The following is a 15,605-nucleotide window of genomic DNA, read 5'->3' as shown; positions in this document are numbered from 1 at the left end:
GAACCTTCACAGATGCGAAAATATCCGACAAATATCCACCGCGCTCACGTGCAATGCTGAAGACGGCGGTCATCGCCACTTGCAAGTGAGCATATAAGCAGCTGTCAAGTGCACCTTCTCCATCACCGTGACAAACCCTATCTTCCCCCTTCACAGTAGAGGAGTTGCTGACCATTGGCTCCACCAAGAGTGCATTTCTGGCAGATATAAGACCCTCGAATAGAGCCTCGCACGGCACACAACCTTCAAGAGCGCCGTCTCCTGCAAGGGCACCGCGTTGCTGAACCAAAAACCTACGAATAACCGAGACGACGCTGCCATCATAATCAGCACGAATGGAGCCAAGTGTTCTATGAACAACTCCAAGAGATTGCAAAAGCACCTTATCATCACAGTCATCGAACAAGCCAATATTGATACCCACATCGCGTGGATTGCAGTAAGAAAACAAAAGAGCATGAGCATACACATCGTCCAAGCACCACCACTCAAACTGTCCTTCCCCAATTACGGGGACAAATGAAGAAACAACACTCGAAGCAAATATGGTGTTTCGTGCAATATATGAACACTCACGGGTATTCACAGATGTATTCCTACAAAACGTTTCCCCACTCAACGACACATTTTCAGCGGTACCCGATACACAAGACACACGCCGATCAAGCGAATTAGATTGACGGCAAACCTCTGTCATAGTAGCGCGGTTAGTGGAGACGGTGCCATCTGTCATCGTACCACAATTGATAAGTTCCTTTGTTAGACGGCGTTGCATATCCTCCATGACATCAGGCATAACAATTGCAACAGGGTCAGTCATTGTGCAACAATTTGAGTGTGAACGAATATCCGTCATTGTTCCACAATTGATAAGTTCCTTTGTTAGACGGCGTTGCATATCCTCCATGACATCAGGCATAACAATTGCAACAGGGTCAGTCATTGTGCAACAATTTGAGTGTGAACGGATATCCGTCATTGTTCCACAATTGATAAGTTCCTTTGTTAGACGGCGTTGCATATCCTCCATGACATCAGGCATAACAATTGCAACAGGGTCAGTCATTGTGCAACAATTTGAGTGTGTTCGACGATCTGTCATAGTAGCGCGGTTAGTGGAGATGGTGCCATCTGTCATCGTACCACAGTTGATAAGCTCCTTTGTTAGACGGCGTTGCATATCCTCCATGACATCAGGCATAACAATTGCAACAGGGTCAGTCATTGTGCAACAATTTGAGTGTGAACGGATATCCGTCATTGTTCCACAATTGATAAGTTCCTTTGTTAGACGGCGTTGCATATCCTCCATGACATCAGGCATAACAATTGCAACAGGGTCAGTCATTGTGCAACAATTTGAGTGTGAACGGATATCCGTCATTGTACCACAGTTGATAAGCTCCTTTGTTAGACGGCGTTGCATATCCTCCATGACATCAGGCATGACAATTGCAACAGGGTCAGTCATTGTGCAACAATTTGAGTGTGTTCGACGATCTGTCATAGTACCACAATTAATGAAGACGGTGCCATCTGTCATCGTACCACAGTTGATAAGCTCCTTTGTTAGACGGCGTTGCATATCCTCCATGACATCAGGCATAACAATTGCAACAGGGTCAGTCATTGTGCAACAATTTGAGTGTGTTCGACGATCTGTCATAGTACCGCGGTTAGTGGAGATGGTGCCATCTGTCATCGTACCACAGTTGATAAGCTCCTTAGTTAGACGGCGTTGCATATCCTCCATGACATCAGGCATAACAATTGCAACAGGGTCAGTCATTATGCAACAATTTGAGTGTGAACGGATATCCGTCATTGTTCCACAATTGATAAGTTCCTTTGTTAGACGGCGTTGCATATCCTCCATGACATCAGGCATGACAATTGCAACAGGGTCAGTCATTGTGCAACAATTTGAGTGTGAACGGATATCCGTCATTGTGCCACAATTGATAAGTTCCTTTGTTAGACGGCGTTGCATATCCTCCATGACATCAGGCATAACAATTGCAACAGGGTCAGTCATTGTGCAACAATTTGAGTGTGAACGGATATCCGTCATTGTGCCACAATTGATAAGTTCCTTTGTTAGACGGCGTTGCATATCCTCCATGACATCAGGCATAACAATTGCAACAGGGTCAGTCATTGTGCAACAATTTGAGTGTGAACGAATATCCGTCATTGTGCCACAATTGATAAGTTCCTTTGTTAGACGGCGTTGCATATCCTCCATGACATCAGGCATAACAATTGCAACAGGGTCAGTCATTGTGCAACAATTTGAGTGTGAACGGATATCCGTCATTGTACCACAGTTGATAAGCTCCTTTGTTAGACGGCGTTGCATATCCTCCATGACATCAGGCATAACAATTGCAACAGGGTCAGTCATTGTGCAACAATTTGAGTGTGAACGGATATCTGTCATCGTACCACAATTGATAAGCTCCTTTGTTAGACGGCGTTGCATATCCTCCATGACATCAGGCATAACAATTGCAACAGGGTCAGTCATTGTGCAACAATTTGAGTGTGAACGGATATCCGTCATTGTACCACAGTTGATAAGCTCCTTTGTTAGACGGCGTTGCATATCCTCCATGACATCAGGCATGACAATTGCAACAGGGTCAGTCATTGTGCAACAATTTGAGTGTGTTCGACGATCTGTCATAGTAGCGCGGTTAGTGGAGATGGTGCCATCTGTCATCGTACCACAGTTGATAAGCTCCTTTGTTAGACGGCGTTGCATATCCTCCATGACATCAGGCATAACAATTGCAACAGGGTCAGTCATTATGCAACAATTTGAGTGTGTTCGACGATCTGTCATAGTAGCGCGGTTAGTGGAGATGGTGCCATCTGTCATCGTACCACAGTTGATAAGCTCCTTTGTTAGACGGCGTTGCATATCCTCCATGACATCAGGCATAACAATTGCAACAGGGTCAGTCATTGTGCAACAATTTGAGTGTGAACGGATATCCGTCATTGTTCCACAATTGATAAATTCCTTTGTTAGACGGCGTTGCATATCCTCCATGACATCAGGCATAACAATTGCAACAGGGTCAGTCATTGTGCCACAATTTGAGTGTGAACGAAGATCCGTCATTGTACCACAGTTGATAAGCTCCTTTGTATCACGGCGTTGCATATCCTCCATGACATCAGGCATGACAATTGCAACAGGGTCAGTCATTGTGCAACAATTTGAGTGTGTTCGACGATCTGTCATAGTAGCGCGGTTAGTGGAGATGGTGCCATCTGTCATCGTACCACAGTTGATAAGCTCCTTTGTTAGACGGCGTTGCATATCCTCCATGACATCAGGCATAACAATTGCAACAGGGTCAGTCATTATGCAACAATTTGAGTGTGTTCGACGATCTGTCATAGTAGCGCGGTTAGTGGAGATGGTGCCATCTGTCATTGTTCCACAATTGATAAGCTCCTTTGTTAGACGGCGTTGCATATCCTCCATGACATCAGGCATAACAATTGCAACAGGGTCAGTCATTATGCAACAATTTGAGTGTGTTCGACGATCTGTCATAGTAGCGCGGTTAGTGGAGATGGTGCCATCTGTCATCGTACCACAGTTGATAAGCTCCTTTGTTAGACGGCGTTGCATATCCTCCATGACATCAGGCATAACAATTGCAACAGGGTCAGTCATTATGCAACAATTTGAGTGTGAACGGATATCCGTCATTGTTCCACAATTGATAAGTTCCTTTGTTAGACGGCGTTGCATATCCTCCATGACATCAGGCATGACAATTGCAACAGGGTCAGTCATTGTGCAACAATTTGAGTGTGAACGGATATCGGTCATTGTCCCACAATTGATAAGTTCCTTTGTTAGACGGCGTTGCATATCCTCCATGACATCAGGCATAACAATTGCAACAGGGTCAGTCATTGTGCAACAATTTGAGTGTGAACGGATATCCGTCATTGTGCCACAATTGATAAGTTCCTTTGTTAGACGGCGTTGCATATCCTCCATGACATCAGGCATAACAATTGCAACAGGGTCAGTCATTGTGCAACAATTTGAGTGTGAACGAATATCCGTCATTGTGCCACAATTGATAAGTTCCTTTGTTAGACGGCGTTGCATATCCTCCATGACATCAGGCATAACAATTGCAACAGGGTCAGTCATTGTGCAACAATTTGAGTGTGTTCGACGATCTGTCATAGTAGCGCGGTTTTTATAATCATTATAATTATTTTTTCGCGTATTATTTTTGTTGGAAAGAGCTTCGGAGTTGGATGCGTCCTTGTGTGGCTTCTCTGCTAATTGCTTTTGTAGCGCTTCAATTTCAGCCCTGAGGTTCTCACTTTCTTCTTCAAGAATTGTGTATGCTTCGATGTGCCTTGCGTCGTTTGCTTCTTGCTCCTCTGTCAGTTTTGCTAGTTCGTTTTCGAGGGTTTCGCAGTTCTTTTTGTAGTAGTCTCCTGTTTCCTGCGTTTGCTGTAGCTGTTCTTCTCTTGCTATAAGTTCTTTCTGAAGTCTTTCAATTTCTTTTGTTAATGACGCGATCGCAGCACTCATGCTCTCACATTTTGTGCACATAGAATTTTCACCTTCCGTGTTTTCCCGGCTTCTAATAATTTCTTGCAAAACTCTTATTTGTTTTTCCAACTGTTTTGTGTGTTCCTTGTAGAACTCCTGCTGTTGTTGTTTGATCGTTGTTTTCGATGGTTTGTTGACGACAGCACGTGTTTTTATTCGAAGTGCCTTTTGGGCAAATCGAAGTGTATTAATTGTTTGAGTCTTTGTTGCAGCTTCGGTTGTGCCGTGACATAGCAGAGTGGTCAGTGAATTACCACCGAGTGAATCCTTCAACACTCGTGTCAGTTTCGTATCGCGATAGGGAATGTGTCCAGTGTTACCGCCGGCAAGGCGGTGGATAACATTTCCTAGAAGTGAAAGAGAGAGATTAATGTATTGAGTTTCTTTTAAGGTCTCTCCCTCCGCTTGAGAGGTCGCAACTCGTTCACTGCCTGCAAGGTCGACGAAGTTAAGCCTGCTTTCTGTCCACATACTGTAATCTTCATTGTGCTTCAGCTCCACAAATAAGCAGAGCAGGCAATGACTTCTACTAGAGCGGTCATTTGTTCCCGTTTCACGTGTGTGCCTGCTCGCCACACCCCTCTGCAGTATATCCATGAAATCAGCGGCGGTACGGCATTCAACCTCCTTTAGAGAGTCAACGTACATACAAAAACTACCTTGACTGTTTTTGCCTTCCCTTATGCGATACTCTGTCTGAGGTTGTTGGTCTCCTTCGATAAGCAAGTCGACAATATTTTCCCTGTATATCTCAAACATTTGTGTCTTGACCCGCCACGTGTACTCCTCCGATTTCATGGTATTCAAACGATTAAACAACTCCTCCACTACTCGCGGTACGAGCCCTCGCTCGCCATAGAACGGACTATCTTCGAAGAAAGCATCAGCCAACCCCCCGTAGGGGCCCAGCATCGTATACGTCTTCCCACTCCCTGTTTGCCCATAGGAAAATATTGTAGCATTGTAACCCTTCAGCACATTACCGATCACAGGTTCCCCAATACATTTGTGCACGTCGCGCTGGGTTGATGTATCGGAGAGCACTGCATCAAACGTGTAGCTCGTTACAGGCGCTGGAACGAGCGCTTTTGAAACTGGGGGGTCATTGCTGTCACCGCAAGGGCCCCCATTGGGTTCCACGCGTTTCCGGTCCATCGGCGGATCGCGTTCCACGACACGAACGGTACGCTCATCGTACGTAAGCCATGGTGCACCCGTGTCATCTGTGGAGTAAAAAGGAGAAGCAACCCCAGGGTTTGGGCGGAACCGCATAACCACCTGTACACATGGTTTGTGCAACATTTCTTCCTCCTGTGATTCTACTCTTTAATAACAGTTGGCACGGAGGGAATTGCCTGCCGTAGCGAAGCTTCTATGCGAAAAATTAATTGCACACCTACACCGTAACCGCTGGTGCGTATGGCAGTGGTTGGACCTCTACTTAAAGGACTATTGTCGTCGTTATTATAAATGGAAAAAAGAAACAGGTTAAAAAGAGGAAGCAGTCCGAAGCACAGAGAGGAATACCACAACGGTAATCTATAGTGCACAAACAGGCGGTGGACCAAAGATCACAGGTTAGCAGGCAGTTGGGTCGACGAAAAAGGAAAAAAAAGTCAATAACAAACAGAGGTAAGGAAACACAAGGTCCACCTTGACAAGCGTTTCACCACTTTAACAAGAAAACACCATAGTCCCTCAAACACGTCTAATCTCTTAATTCTCCCCTCCTAATTTCCCGATTTCTATAAAAGCAATTCTATGCTCGTACGACCGTTTCCCTGTGGCGAACCGCGTCTCACGAGTTGAAACCTAAACGCGTATTATGTTTTCCTTCAGGTTCGTGTGAATGTTCTTCTAAGCGGCGACAGCTTCTGCCACGTCGATGGCTGTTGCTCGCCGCATCCCCAAAGGTGTACGGCTACGATAAGGTTAATGTTTGTTATGTGGAAAAAAAAACCCAACTAACAGGCAATGGTTTAAACATGCTTAATGGTGGCGGATGCATGCCCTGAAAGTTTAAGGAAACAGCGGCAGCAGCAACTTAAGATGGTGCACATAAGGAAAACATACCGCGTTTCGAAAATTGTGCCTTGCGTACTACAAGCCTTGGCGAGCACAGCACAGTAAACGTGACCACATAAGCATCTTTTCTCCTTGTGTATGCGCCGCATTAAAACATTTTACACGTCTACCTCGGGAAAAGTAACGAACCAAATTTTTTTTTTTTAAATAGAGGAGGATCCCGGGAAACAGTGGAAAGAACCACTATTTATGTATACTTTTTTTTTTTTTAAGTGGTCAGCAACGCTGTTTTACCAACAACTCTAATAATTTGAAGATCAGAAAAATGGCACAATACGTTGCGCAATAGTACACCTGGCACTAAGTAGTATCAACGGCCATTTGATTTCTTTTTCTCTTCAGAGGCATTTTTTTAGCTTCTGTGTTCGGTTCAGTGCAGTTCTGCTCATCCACCTTGACGGAAGTTTGGACGCCGGAGGTTCCTGCTGAACTGCGCTCGCTTGGCCCGGGGGAACATTCCGAGTAACTCCCTTCATTGATCCCAACACAACTGTAAATGTACTTTTCAGTTTGCACCATATTCCTTTTAGTTTCGTAACATGATCTGCAAACTGACATGTACATATCACTACCACCGACAAGTTTGCGCTCATCACTCTTCACAGTACGATATGTAAAAGATGCTTTGCGATTGTGACACTCCATACACACGGCACTAAGTTTCACAACAGAATCAGCACGGGAAACAAGAAGGCAAATTTCTTCAAATGGCTCTTGTAGGTAATCGGCATCAAGTGCTGACACAATTACAACCTTCCCCGAATCGGCAGCCTTGGAACAGAACGCGGCCACATCAGGAAAAAATTGGCCCTCATCCACCGCGATCACATCGTATTTACGCCACTCATCACCCACGTCATGTAAATTAGAGACCGACACATTGGCAGTCAGTGCACGCTGGTCGTGAGAAGTTATAGCACCTTCACTGTAGCGTGTGTCCCCAGTGTACTTGATGATGTAACATGATCTTTGAGCGTGCTTGTGTCGCTGGACACGTCTCATCAGTTCTGTTGTTTTACCAGCGAACATGGGGCCAATGATGAGTTCAATGCGACCGTGTGCACCATTTGGCACAACTGCAGCTGTGGAAGCAGATGTCTTCTGCGCATCAACGTGGCTCATGGTAAGTTGTTTGTAACACCACCTGCACACAGCCAAGTACATGTCGGCTCCACCATATAGTTCACGCTCGTTGCTCTCGATGGTGCGATACGTTAAGAAAGCATCGTGCTCATGACATTTCATGCATACGGCACTGAGTTTCAACACTGATTCTGCACGGGGAACAAGACGGCAAACCTCATCAAAAGGAGTTTCTCGGCAGTCTACATCGAGTGCTGACACAATGACAGTCTTCCCCTCATTGGCTGCGCGTGCACAGAAACCCACAACATCAGGGAAGAATTGGCCATTGTCAACAGCAATGACGTCGTAGTCACGCCATTCATCACACACTTCACTAAGTTTTGCGATGGACACATTGGCAGTCAGTGAAAGCTGGTCGTGAGTTGACAGTCGCTGATTTTGGTAACTGTTTCGTGAATAGTTGATGATGTAACATGATCTTTGAGCGTGTTTGTGTCGCTGGACACGTCTCATCAGTTCTGTTGTTTTACCAGCGAACATGGGGCCAATGATGAGTTCAATATTGCCATCTCCGTCGTGCATTTGCAATGTTGAGATGTTGGTGATTCCTGTCGGTATGTGCCGCCTTCTGTCGTGCGGATCAATTACTCAAAGACGTGCGCCGCAACGGTTACTTGTGACTACAGTGATGCGTTTATGTTTGTCGTATCACAGTCTAAATGTATTGCACTTAATAATGTCACAAAATTAAAAAAAAAGGAGCTAGATCGCATCGAAGGGGACAGAGTTGTCAAAGTACAGACATGTTGACTGACCGTAATAAGAACAAGAAAAAACTTTTACAGACAAGTGGATAGCCCTTCATTGGTACAAAGTGAGAGGCAAAATACCACCCAACAGCAAGGATACACAATGCTTTCGTAACGCCGGTCACGTACACAAAGTGGAAACACACAAAAAAAAATCCACGTGCAAGCAGCCATCACAGTACAAAACGGCAGAAATTGACCAACATTTATAGGGAGTAAGTTTAAGGTACAAGAGAAAGGATGAGCTTCTCAGTTAACTACAAAGCACAAAGAACTCTTCCGTGAAGTGTACATGAACAAATAAATGCAGGTAATTGCATATTTATGTTATATTTGTACAGCTGAGAGGTAAACAAAGGTGTAGACAAATGACCCATAAGTTACACACGAAAGCAATACAAAGCGAAAAGCAAAAAAAAAACGTGGTGCTGTTTTCCGTAGTGTCATGCCATATCTTCTTCTCTCTTTTACTATTCCCATTCGGGGAAGTTATTCATTCGTGGGCGTCATGAACAGGTGTGCGCTGAACGTTGTGAACCTCTTCTTTTTTTTTAAAAAAAGGAAAGAAAGAATGTACAGTAAAAAGGTGACCCCTCAGATGAAACTATTATTTTACACTTTGAGCGTGCCTCAGCTTATTCATCAACACAGTAGTCAAAAGTAACAACAAATCAAGAAGGTACAGTGCTAAAGGTAGGCTCGGCACACTGCTGGAGAAGGTACAATCGCAGAGTGTGTGGCACCTTAAATATTTTTTTTTTTGGCATTTAATTTATTTGTTGTAATAGGACACGCAAGCATATACGTGGTGTACAGGTGGTGTATCGACGGTTAGCTCGGTGACAGAACCGTCGCTAATGTTTGACGAGCCTACACGTTTGCTCTCGGGTATACCCAATTAGGTTAGAGGGCCTCTCGTTGCGGGCGCACCGAAAGCCCGTCAACATCCCGTGACACACTTCGGCAATGATCACCAGATGACAACGTTATATTAGCGGGACGCGGGGCGAGACCCAAGGCGGGAGCAGAACACTGACGGCGCGGATCCTCTTGTTTGGTTGTCTTACCACGTGGCGCAGGAGTCATAGAAAGGTAATCTTTTCCGAATTTTCCCTCAATCTCACTTATTTCCCGATGTGAGAGTAGGGAAGATATGGTCTGCACGATGCTTTTCAGTGCGTGTGTTACACAGCTCTTTGCCGTGTTCAGATTGAGCGTGTGATCCACCGGTAGTCCTTGATATGTTGTGGTTACTGCATCATGAGCTAACGCTACTTGACTCATTGCCCTCAGTGCGTCGTGGAGGTAGTCCTTAACAATCAGCGCAAGAGAAATTGTTTGTTCACGGCTCCAACGTACAAACTCTTCAGCAAGTTCCTCCCCTGCTGTATTCGAAAGTGGTTTGGTTGCCGTTTTGGCAGGCTTTACCTTCGGCTGTACGGGAGTTCCGGTCAGTTGCTGCACAAGTTGCACGACGCGCGTGGCACTCGATATCAATGGATGACAAGGACCTACGGTATTGACCTTTTCTTGCTGTGGTGTTTTGTGTCTCTTCGGTGTGTTGGTTGGTGCTGACCTCATTGGCGTTGCTTGCCCCAACAACCTCCTTCCAGATATCTGTGGTGCCCGCACTGGTGGCGATGTTGTTGCACCCCTACCACTGAATGTCATGGGCCGCCCCCTCGAAGGCACTTTCCTTACACCAGTTGGGGAGCTACGCGGTGAGTTATCGACAGCAGCGCGTCCTCTACTTCTTACATCGGAGCACGCTCTGCGCCTTACTGTTGGTAAAGACTGTTGGAGCAGTTGCACTGCTGTATTGAGCGACTGAATTGCGGTTGACACCTCTTCCCTATCGGCAAACGCCACTTGCATGCTGGCACCACTGGCTTTGTTCGCGTAGGCGCGAGCAATAAGTGCCAGAACACCATCCACGGACTGCTCCTGCTCTGGTACGTCAATTCCCAAGGTAGTGGTACAAAAGGTGTAAAGCACCCGCTGGATGTCTTTAGTTTTCAAATCATTCGATACGACCTTTTCCTTTGTCGCTACCTCCGCCGTGGAGTGCTGCTTAAGGGATCTGACAGCTCCTTCCAATCTGGAGCATTCATCCTCCTCTTCTACAAGCCGACGCATAACCTCCTCTGCCCACTCTGTCTTACGATCAAGTTCCTTCTGTAGTCGGTCAATATCGCGCTGATGTGAAGTAACAGTTTCCCGCAATAGAGCCTCCTTCTCGCGTTGCTTCTCCTGCTCTGCTATGAGTGCTTCCTTCTGTTGGGTCAACTCCTCGACTTGTTTCTCGTACACGTGAGACCGCTTCGTCAGTAACAGTTTTTCCCGGAGCGAGCTCTCCAGGTCCTGAAGTTGCTTCATTGCATTTTCGTACCTTTCGTATAAGGTATCGTACTCCTCATAAGCGTCAGCGAGAGCAGACCAAACGTCCCCCCTTTCTGCCCTCAACGACTCATTTCCTCCCGCCAACTCTGCGTCACACACGCCCTTCATATTGTTGTCCTTTTGGTTCCTCCCGTGGCGCCTTTTTGCCTGAACGTCTGCGAGACGACAGGCATTTGCATCTTCGTCACGAGTGGGGCGGTGATCTCTCCCAGCGAAATTTGACTGCAACGCCTCAAATGCAGCAGTAACTTCGTTTAACTTATCGTTTGCCCGTTGCAGCGCAAGTTCCTTCGCTCGCTTCTCCGCTTGTAGTGTGCGAACTTGGGTACGCTCCAGTCGTAGTTGTTGGTCGAGTGATTCACACAGCCTTTTTTCTTCCGTTTTCTCTTCATCACTCTGCGAGGTTTCTCCCGCACATGAAGGGGTTCCAGTCGTAGCTGCCTTTTCTACCTCTTCATTTTTCTTACCGCTTTCTTTAAATGCGGCAACTGACAAGTTTAAACTGGTGAGCTCATCTGCGAGTGATTGCACCCTCCGTCCCCGACTTTCAATGAGCTCCCGCATGTTGAACCACTCCTCCAGGAAAGCGATGGTAGTTCTTGGGCGGAATTTATCAAGACCCTCGGTTGAACGGTCTGCGTCTTCAACTTGAGAACTGATGTGTACTTGTACCTCCGCGCGCAACGAGCAACAAGTGCACTGAAGTGAAAGAACTTTCAAGGGAAGGACGTGAGCAACAGTCGCCATCTCACCGATAAGAATAGTGCGCACAATGCTTTGGGCCCTTGAGTCAAGCGTCATAACTGCCTCAGTCGATGCCAGGGGATCCAATCCTTTCCATGACGCCTCGACAACGTGCATTTTTACGGAAGGTATCTTCACTAGAGTATCGCAGAGGCTATCGCTTTCATTTTCAACACATTTTTTCCTCCCCTCTGCGGATCTTCCATCGTGTTTGTCTCCGGGGCCGTTGGAGCATGTAGCATCGCGTGTCCTTACATTTTCTCCACTTTCCTCTGCCACAGTACTATTAAGCTCACGCAGCTGCGCTGTAAGTTCCATAATTCGTTGGTCCCGCGATAAAATTGTTTCTGAGCACTGCTGAAGTTGCAGTTTCAGCTCTTCTTCCCTCAACTCACGCATCTTCAGTTCGCTGTACGTTACCTTAACAGTCTCCTCCGTTTCGTCTAGCGCCATATGAACCAGCTTACTCTCTTCATCGTACTGCCGTTGTCTCTCCTCGAGGGACAATTTAGTTGTTCGTAATTGCTTTGTCAGCGCGGCTATCTCTTCTTCTTTCCTTACAATAGTCCCTTGCAGGAGCTTCAACTGGTGGAGGACGAGGTCATGACCTTCCTTCGGATTCTCCGCTTGTTTCAGAAGAAGTGACATCTCATCAAAGGAGCATCCAATAAGCCGTAACTCCACATCATCTTCAGATAGTGAAACGGGATGACGAATGATAACATCGAAAACAACGAGCTCCGACACCGATTCCATGGTTGCAATGGTTATGAAGCCGTACGGGGCACGGAGTTCCAGCGAGATATCCTTCAAAAGAGCAGCCTGCATTGCCTGTGGTTTCTCCCGTAACAAGCCTACCCAGCTATCTCCACGAAAATGACAGCGGTGATGCGTTGTGATGAGATTATTCGGTTCTTTCCACTGCATGTGGTAGATTTCGTACTCACGCCTTTTACTAGACTCCGCAGCGACGCTTCGTTCCTTACGTTGTAATTCCAGAACTTCCTTTTCCTTTCCGTGTAGCACCTGACTTACCTGATGGTGGTCCTTCTCCAAAGTCTCCAGTATCCTCTCCGACATAATATATTTTTCCTTCAGGTCGGCCAGCGTTCTTTCAAGTTCAGCGTTAACACGAAGTTGTGATTCCAACTCTTGTGCCAAAGAACCACACTTTCCCGCGTCGTTCTTCAGTGACACTTTTTGTGAAAGGGTGCCTCCACGCAGCATTTCTAACTCTGTCTGAGCCCACTCCAGTTCCTGGAGTTTCACATCAAGTTCGCTTTCCAGGTGCGTTTTGTCGTACACTAGCTGTTGAACACGGTCTAAGATGCAACGAACGCTCGGCATTTTTTTCACAGTGCCCAGTTCACTCCCTTTCACCTGCCTCGTGGTATGGGGCAAATTGTCCTTTTCCTGCGACTCCATTTCAAGTCCGAGCACGGCCGCAAGAGTCCCAAGTTGCTCATCACATTGCCGGAGGCGCTCCTCGGCTGCTTTGTTATGATTTAATAACAACTGTTTTTCACTCAAGAGCGCATGAAGTAGTTCCACCTGCTCTTCCCTCTCGCGGAGCAGCAGGCGAAGAGCCCTCACCTCCTCCCGCGAACTGTCATCTTTTTGTGGGATCCGAGGGTTTGCTCTCGCGACACTAGATCCTGAGAAGGAACGCATACGTGCCGCGCTAACGCCACGGCTGTCGGTAGGTGTGCTGGGACTCTTTGTTACGGTTGGGCTCCGGTTCTTGGCGTTCACTTTGCTGGTGGCCGATGCCGATCTTAAAATGTGCCGGTAGCCCACTTCCCTGGGCTCGCTCATAAGCACCCTTTTCTTTGCCTCTCCTCTTTCCGTTCGCTGCTGGACAACCGCGAATACCACTACAGAACGACATAAAATGTGGGTGTTCAAAGGAAAGTTAAAATAATAATATTTTTTTTTTTTAAAAAAGAAGACAATAAATAAACGATTATAACTGTACTGAGTAGGGTGAGGTGTAAAAAGTAGTGTTACACGCAAGTTCAAGCTTTTGATTTACGCGCTAGCTAATCACCACCAAAAAGTACGCACACTAAACGAACGGAGTGAGTGGGAGTAGTGGAAGAAAGGAGTATGCAGACACTTCTCCCAGATCGTTATCTAACAGGGGAAAATAACTTCCTTTGCTTCGCCTTCCCCTTCTCTCTCCCACACACGGACACACGCCCGGAAGCAATCGTTTTCTTTTCCTTTTTACATGTGATCGTTGACCGTTCGTTATTTCCCCGTTCCCCTCCCCACCTTCTCGCTAATCCCCTCTCTTTTCCACGCACCACGCAGAAACATCGGCGGCAGTTGGAGGCGGAGAGGGCAGCAAATGGAGAGTGCATTTTTCGTCTCTCAATTTCACCCCCCCCCCCCACTGGTGTCCTCCACAAAAACAAGAGGTACACTGCGAGGGACTCGAGTGAGTTGGTAACACAGAGTTATCCAAACCGACGCTACCGACATTTGATGCAATAGTAGTAACAACAATGATATCGCGATGCCATGAATAGAAGGCTGTTGTAACAGTTTGAAAACAAAAAAAGATAAGATACGCACATATATATATATATGAGTTGGGAGGTAAACATTGACACGTGGCAACAGGGGAACCACTTAAGGCGCGAACGACATCAAACGAAGAAATGCAGTTTTCTCCCACTTTCCAGGTCGTGATGGCTCACCGTATTTAGCGGGTATTGAAAACACCTGGTACTATGTTGAACACCTTAGTTTCCTCACTAAGATTTCCCTCTCCCCCCACGCGAGGTAACTTTCCTTTTTTCTCTTCCGCCGCATAAGTAGGACGTCTCATTCAGTGTGACTACCCTTTGCAAACTGCGGATAGGGATGGCTCAATCTCCGCGCGAACCGGCGCTCCTTCTCTGCTTGCTTCACCACATGTTCGTTCCACAGCCGCGTTTGCTCATCACCGCTGATGTCGCGTTGGCGTTGAGTGACACGTCGACTTGCAGCACCAAGTTGCCTCAAAACACAGCGATACTCGTCAAGGGTCACACAGTAAATTGGTTCCCGCTGCAATGCTAACGAATCCACGGGTACCTTCGGGTCGATTTCCGATTGCGATATAAGTAACGAACGCAACGTTTCCTCTCCTCGACGTAAACTGTTGGCGAAAGCCCGCCGGCAGCGGAATGCGTCAAGTTCCTTCGCCTGTGCTTCGTCAATGCAGTGTGACGTTTGCTGAAAAAATTTGCGACTTTCGCCATTTAAACCTAGGTTCCTCTCTGCAACGCAGCCAGGACCCCGCTGTGAGGCCGACGTTTCTTCACCTAATTGATGTGGGTCATGTGCAGTTGCACTGCAGCTTTGACTGAGACGAATCAACTTATCCAACACACTAAACTTGTGGCGCTGCAGGCAAAGGTTAACATTTTCGCAGGAGTGAACGTCATAGATGTCAACCTCTACGAACAATCCACCACGACCAAACTCCAAACCCTTAACGTAGTTAGGTGGTATTGACGTAGCGCGGAAAACCTCCATGAGAAAGACGTCTTCCACCAACGCTCTATACCGTTTTACCAGCGGACCCCACATTTCTCCAAGCATGCATCGGTAACGTGAAAACTTGCTTGTTTTCAAATCTAGTGCGCCGACATCAACAGGACGCGTCAGATTCTGTGTGGCAGCACTAGCATATTCCTCCTTCGCAGCGAAATTGTGAAAATAACTCCCTAAACCAGGAGTGACGTGCCCTGTAGCGATGTCGATATCCGATACCGCGGGCAACAGCTGCTGCGGCGTTGATTTGCACTTGAAGTGCGGTCGCTGCTTCCAAAGGTGGGGAACTTTCCTGGATTTTCCCCCCCCCGAAACGGGGCTGGGACTCCCCCCCCGAAAAG

General features: G+C 46.8%; 5 protein-coding genes across 5 annotated transcripts; all 5 read right to left on the bottom strand.

Annotated features, from left to right (window-relative positions):
* TbgDal_X970 (kinesin, putative, (fragment)) lies at positions 1–5,899 on the bottom strand (the record flags this gene model as incomplete). The annotated part of the gene is made up of 1 exon (XM_011778980.1): positions 1–5,899. A coding segment is annotated over one exon (5,899 nt), but the record flags the coding sequence as incomplete, so codon positions are not given.
* Positions 5,900–6,982: 1,083 nt separating this feature from the next.
* Positions 6,983–8,350, bottom strand: TbgDal_X960 (thymidine kinase, putative; the record flags this gene model as incomplete). The annotated part of the gene is made up of 1 exon (XM_011778979.1): positions 6,983–8,350. The coding sequence occupies one exon, from the start codon at positions 8,348–8,350 to the stop codon at positions 6,983–6,985; it is 1,368 nt and encodes a 455-aa protein (XP_011777281.1).
* A 1,130-nt stretch (positions 8,351–9,480) lies between these two features.
* Positions 9,481–13,536, bottom strand: TbgDal_X950 (hypothetical protein, conserved; the record flags this gene model as incomplete). The annotated part of the gene is made up of 1 exon (XM_011778978.1): positions 9,481–13,536. One exon carries the CDS (start codon positions 13,534–13,536, stop codon positions 9,481–9,483), a length of 4,056 nt encoding a protein of 1,351 aa, XP_011777280.1.
* A 314-nt stretch (positions 13,537–13,850) lies between these two features.
* On the bottom strand, positions 13,851–14,084 carry TbgDal_X940 (hypothetical protein, unlikely; the record flags this gene model as incomplete). The annotated part of the gene is made up of 1 exon (XM_011778977.1): positions 13,851–14,084. One exon carries the CDS (start codon positions 14,082–14,084, stop codon positions 13,851–13,853), a length of 234 nt encoding a protein of 77 aa, XP_011777279.1.
* A 466-nt stretch (positions 14,085–14,550) lies between these two features.
* On the bottom strand, positions 14,551–15,603 carry TbgDal_X930 (hypothetical protein, conserved, (fragment); the record flags this gene model as incomplete). Its single annotated transcript, XM_011778976.1, has 1 exon — positions 14,551–15,603. A coding segment is annotated over one exon (1,053 nt), but the record flags the coding sequence as incomplete, so codon positions are not given.
* Between the last annotated feature and the right edge of the window lie 2 nt (positions 15,604–15,605).

This window comes from Trypanosoma brucei, chromosome 10 (assembly GCF_000210295.1).
Source record: "Trypanosoma brucei gambiense DAL972 chromosome 10, complete sequence".
In the NCBI taxonomy this organism is placed as follows: Eukaryota; Euglenozoa; class Kinetoplastea; order Trypanosomatida; family Trypanosomatidae; genus Trypanosoma; species Trypanosoma brucei.
Note: the sequence above shows the minus strand (reverse complement) of the source record. Positions and strands in the feature narration are given on the sequence as shown.